The 3085-nt window shown below is 37.8% G+C and overlaps 1 protein-coding gene across 1 annotated transcript; it reads left to right on the top strand.

The window, feature by feature from the left end:
- The first annotated feature begins 246 nt into the window (after positions 1-246).
- LOC136266434 (sialidase-1-like) lies at positions 247-2179 on the top strand. The gene is made up of 7 exons (XM_066061452.1): positions 247-378; positions 659-1062; positions 1112-1199; positions 1332-1426; positions 1480-1638; positions 1697-1822; positions 1871-2179. The coding sequence occupies exons 1-7, from the start codon at positions 267-269 to the stop codon at positions 2000-2002; spliced, it is 1116 nt and encodes a 371-aa protein (XP_065917524.1). The 5' UTR covers positions 247-266; the 3' UTR covers positions 2003-2179.
- The last annotated feature ends 906 nt before the right edge of the window (positions 2180-3085 follow it).

Here is a 3085-nt window from a genome sequence, read left to right as displayed (position 1 = left end):
TGTATGTGTACAAAAAAATTCTATGTTGATTTAATTCAAAAGTGTGGAGCATCCCTTGCAGTTCTATCATTGGATAGGGAGAGGCCACCTGCAGCTTGCTAAGCTTATAGCTATGCCCAAATGTTAGGTAGGGCCATATAAGGCCCTTGAGGTTTATGGTTAGACTATATTCTATGACCACTGTTGCATATCACATAGAGAACTCCTAACTGTGCACGTGGCTAGATAGATATATTAATGCTATGACGCATGGGCGTGGCTGATCAATGACAGTTGTGCAGCGATTACGTATACTGTTCGTTATAGTCACCGCGTTATTGACATTTATTAATGGTCTGGAAGTGATAAAGTATGATGAATCCATCCTGTGGAAATTGGGTTAGTATAGATCGAGTGAGGCATCACATGCTTTAATATGTGATGCCATCTCTGTATTTGATTCGAGTCTTATAACAAGCTCATACAGATTGTATGCATTGTCCATGGCCAGTGGTGCATTAATAGTTGTAGGAATAATTCATATAATTAGACAACTGGAGCTGGTGTATGCACAGTAGTTGGGTGCTCTAGGACATACATTTACCTACTGATCATGACACATGCTAGTTGAATAGTCACTCTGCTCAAATTACAGTTAACTTAAACTACATTTCTACAGGGGATAATGGTGTCCATACTTACAGAATACCATTAATACATGAGGCTCCCGATGGGAAAACATTGTTAGCATTCTGTGAGGCAAGGAAGTACAGCTCATCTGATTCAGGATCCAAGTACATAGCATTACGCAGATCCCAAGATGGTGGTGTTACTTGGAGTAACTCAGAGTTCATATTTGATGATGGTAATGTGAAGGATGGATCCAACTTGGGAACTGTTGTGGTTGATTCAGACACAAAGACTGTGTTTCTTGTCTTCACATTTTGTCCTCATACTTGTCCAGTATCAGAGACCATGATGATTAAAAGTGAAGACAACGGTGTAACTTGGAGTAAAGCTGTCAACCTCTCCAGTCAAATAGGAAACTTTGTATTTGCACCAGGTCCAGGATATGGAATACAGGTAACCTCTTAAGTGTTTCAGCTCTTGGTCTTTAGATGTATTGTACTAGAAACGGTACAGTCCTAATGTTGGCAGATTGATATCTTGTGGTCATGGATCACTAAGTTATGATGGTGTAGTGTGCATTGTCAGTGATGGTAAGTGTATAATAATAGTTTGATTAAGTTCTTAAGCTATGAAATGTGGCATGGCTCAGACTGACTGTTTTATTAGAGTGTAATAGTATTAGCAGCTAGATATTTTAGTTAGATTTCTGTCCACAATCACAGATCATGGGACCACATGGAAGAAGGCTGGAACATTGTATGGTGTACCCTATGGTGCTGCAAAATTGTCTGGTGACTTTATTCCTGATGAACCACAAGTATAGCCAGTCAATTAATAGTACCAGCACAGTGTTATAGCTATTTTGTGCAGCTTGTTGAACTAAGTGATGGATCACTGTTGATAACAGCTCGTAATCAAGGCCACTACCACAGCAAGGCTCGCTTCATGATCAAAAGCTATGATGCTGCAGATAGCCTACAACTCCAAAATGTTTATATTGACAATACTTTACTAGATTCAGCTGTGCAAGTAAGTTAAAGAAAATAAGGTTATATGTACAAAAATGTGGTGATATATATACCTTCAGGCAAGCTTGTTGGTCTATAATTCAAAACTGTTGCTATTTTCCAATCCCGCCAATATTGATAAAAGAATTAACATGACAGTCAGATGGAGTGAAAACAATGGAGTATCATGGGATGGCAGTATACAGGTTAATCTTATTCAGACATTAACATGAATGACTTCATCTTGTGTACAGGTATATGATGGACCAAGTGGCTACTCTTGTTTGTCACTGATTCCTAACACAACACTGTTTGCTCTTGTCTATGAGAAGGGGAAAGTTTCTGCTTATGAGTCAATTTCTCTTGTCAGGTTAAATATCAAGTGAACCAACTTGGACATTGAAAGAACTTTTACCACTAAGAACATCATCCATTACTTTATATGCATGAAAATAGGTTTGAAATTGGAAAAATTTTGTAGCTGAGCAGTAAATATGTTTGCTAGACAATTATATAACAGATCATTTGCATGCTTATTTATCTGTTTGGAGGAAAATTTTCATTGCAGATATGTTATCTACAACAGTTTTCTGCCTTGTAGCTTACATGCCATAGAAAATTTCTAACAAATTCGGTTAACCAGATAACCGGTAGTTATATGGGTTCTCAGTAACCAGTTGTGATCAAGACGCTTGGTATTCTGATAGTTGTCCACTGAAACAGTAAAAAGTCACAGGATGTTAAAGTCTACAGTGTGCTCGACAGTGTGTTTGCTTTAATGAAAACATGCAGGTTAATACAAAAATAATTACAGATTTTTGGCTGTTTGTATTATTAGACATTAAATTGAACACTACATTATGATTGCTGAAATAATTATAAATACTGCTCCTGTGAAGCTCTATAGTAACCTTTCTGAGGCTATATGTAGGCTATATACAATGGCAGATCCAGGTTGGGGCATTTGGGCATATTCCCCCTCCCTCCTCACCCCTTTGTGGAGGAGTCATAGCTACTTATGTTGATTGGAATAGTAAATCTTGTTGGGCCAAAATCAATAACTCTTGAAAAATATGCCCATTATTGCATTTATTGCAAACTCATCTGAAACCGAAGTCAAAGCAGCTGTCAAACTGTCACCCAGCACCCTTGTGTATACTAAGTGCTTGAAATAATTATCGTGTTGCTGGTGTTTGAAAAATTCATAGCCTTTTAAACAGCTTTTAAGACTTCACAACTATCTATAAGGCTATACAATGGCAAAAATGAACAGTGAGACACTATACTAAAAGACGATCATTTGCTGTAAGAAAATCTGCTCTCCCCACTAACCACATTAGCCTGATTGTGTCCTTCCCCTTGCCAGTTCTGGATTCGCCCCTGAAATATACAAAACAGTGTAGTACTCACCTGTAACACATCTCATTTTCCCTTTGGTAAATTTTATGTGTTGCAAGTTGTAACTCAGT

This window comes from Dysidea avara, chromosome 9 (assembly GCF_963678975.1).
Source record: "Dysidea avara chromosome 9, odDysAvar1.4, whole genome shotgun sequence".
Lineage (NCBI taxonomy): Eukaryota > Metazoa > Porifera > Demospongiae > Dictyoceratida > Dysideidae > Dysidea > Dysidea avara.
This window is presented reverse-complemented; position numbering and strand designations above follow the sequence as displayed.

Coding starts and splice junctions, on each gene's coding strand:
- LOC136266434 (XM_066061452.1), top strand. CDS start 267: ATGACAGTTGTGCAGCGATTACGTATACTGTTCGTTATAGTCACCGCG. Junction 379..658: donor ATCCATCCTGTGGAAATTGG/GTTAGTATAGAT, acceptor ACATTTCTACAG/GGGATAATGGTGTCCATACT. Junction 1,823..1,870: donor CATGGGATGGCAGTATACAG/GTTAATCTTATT, acceptor TCTTGTGTACAG/GTATATGATGGACCAAGTGG.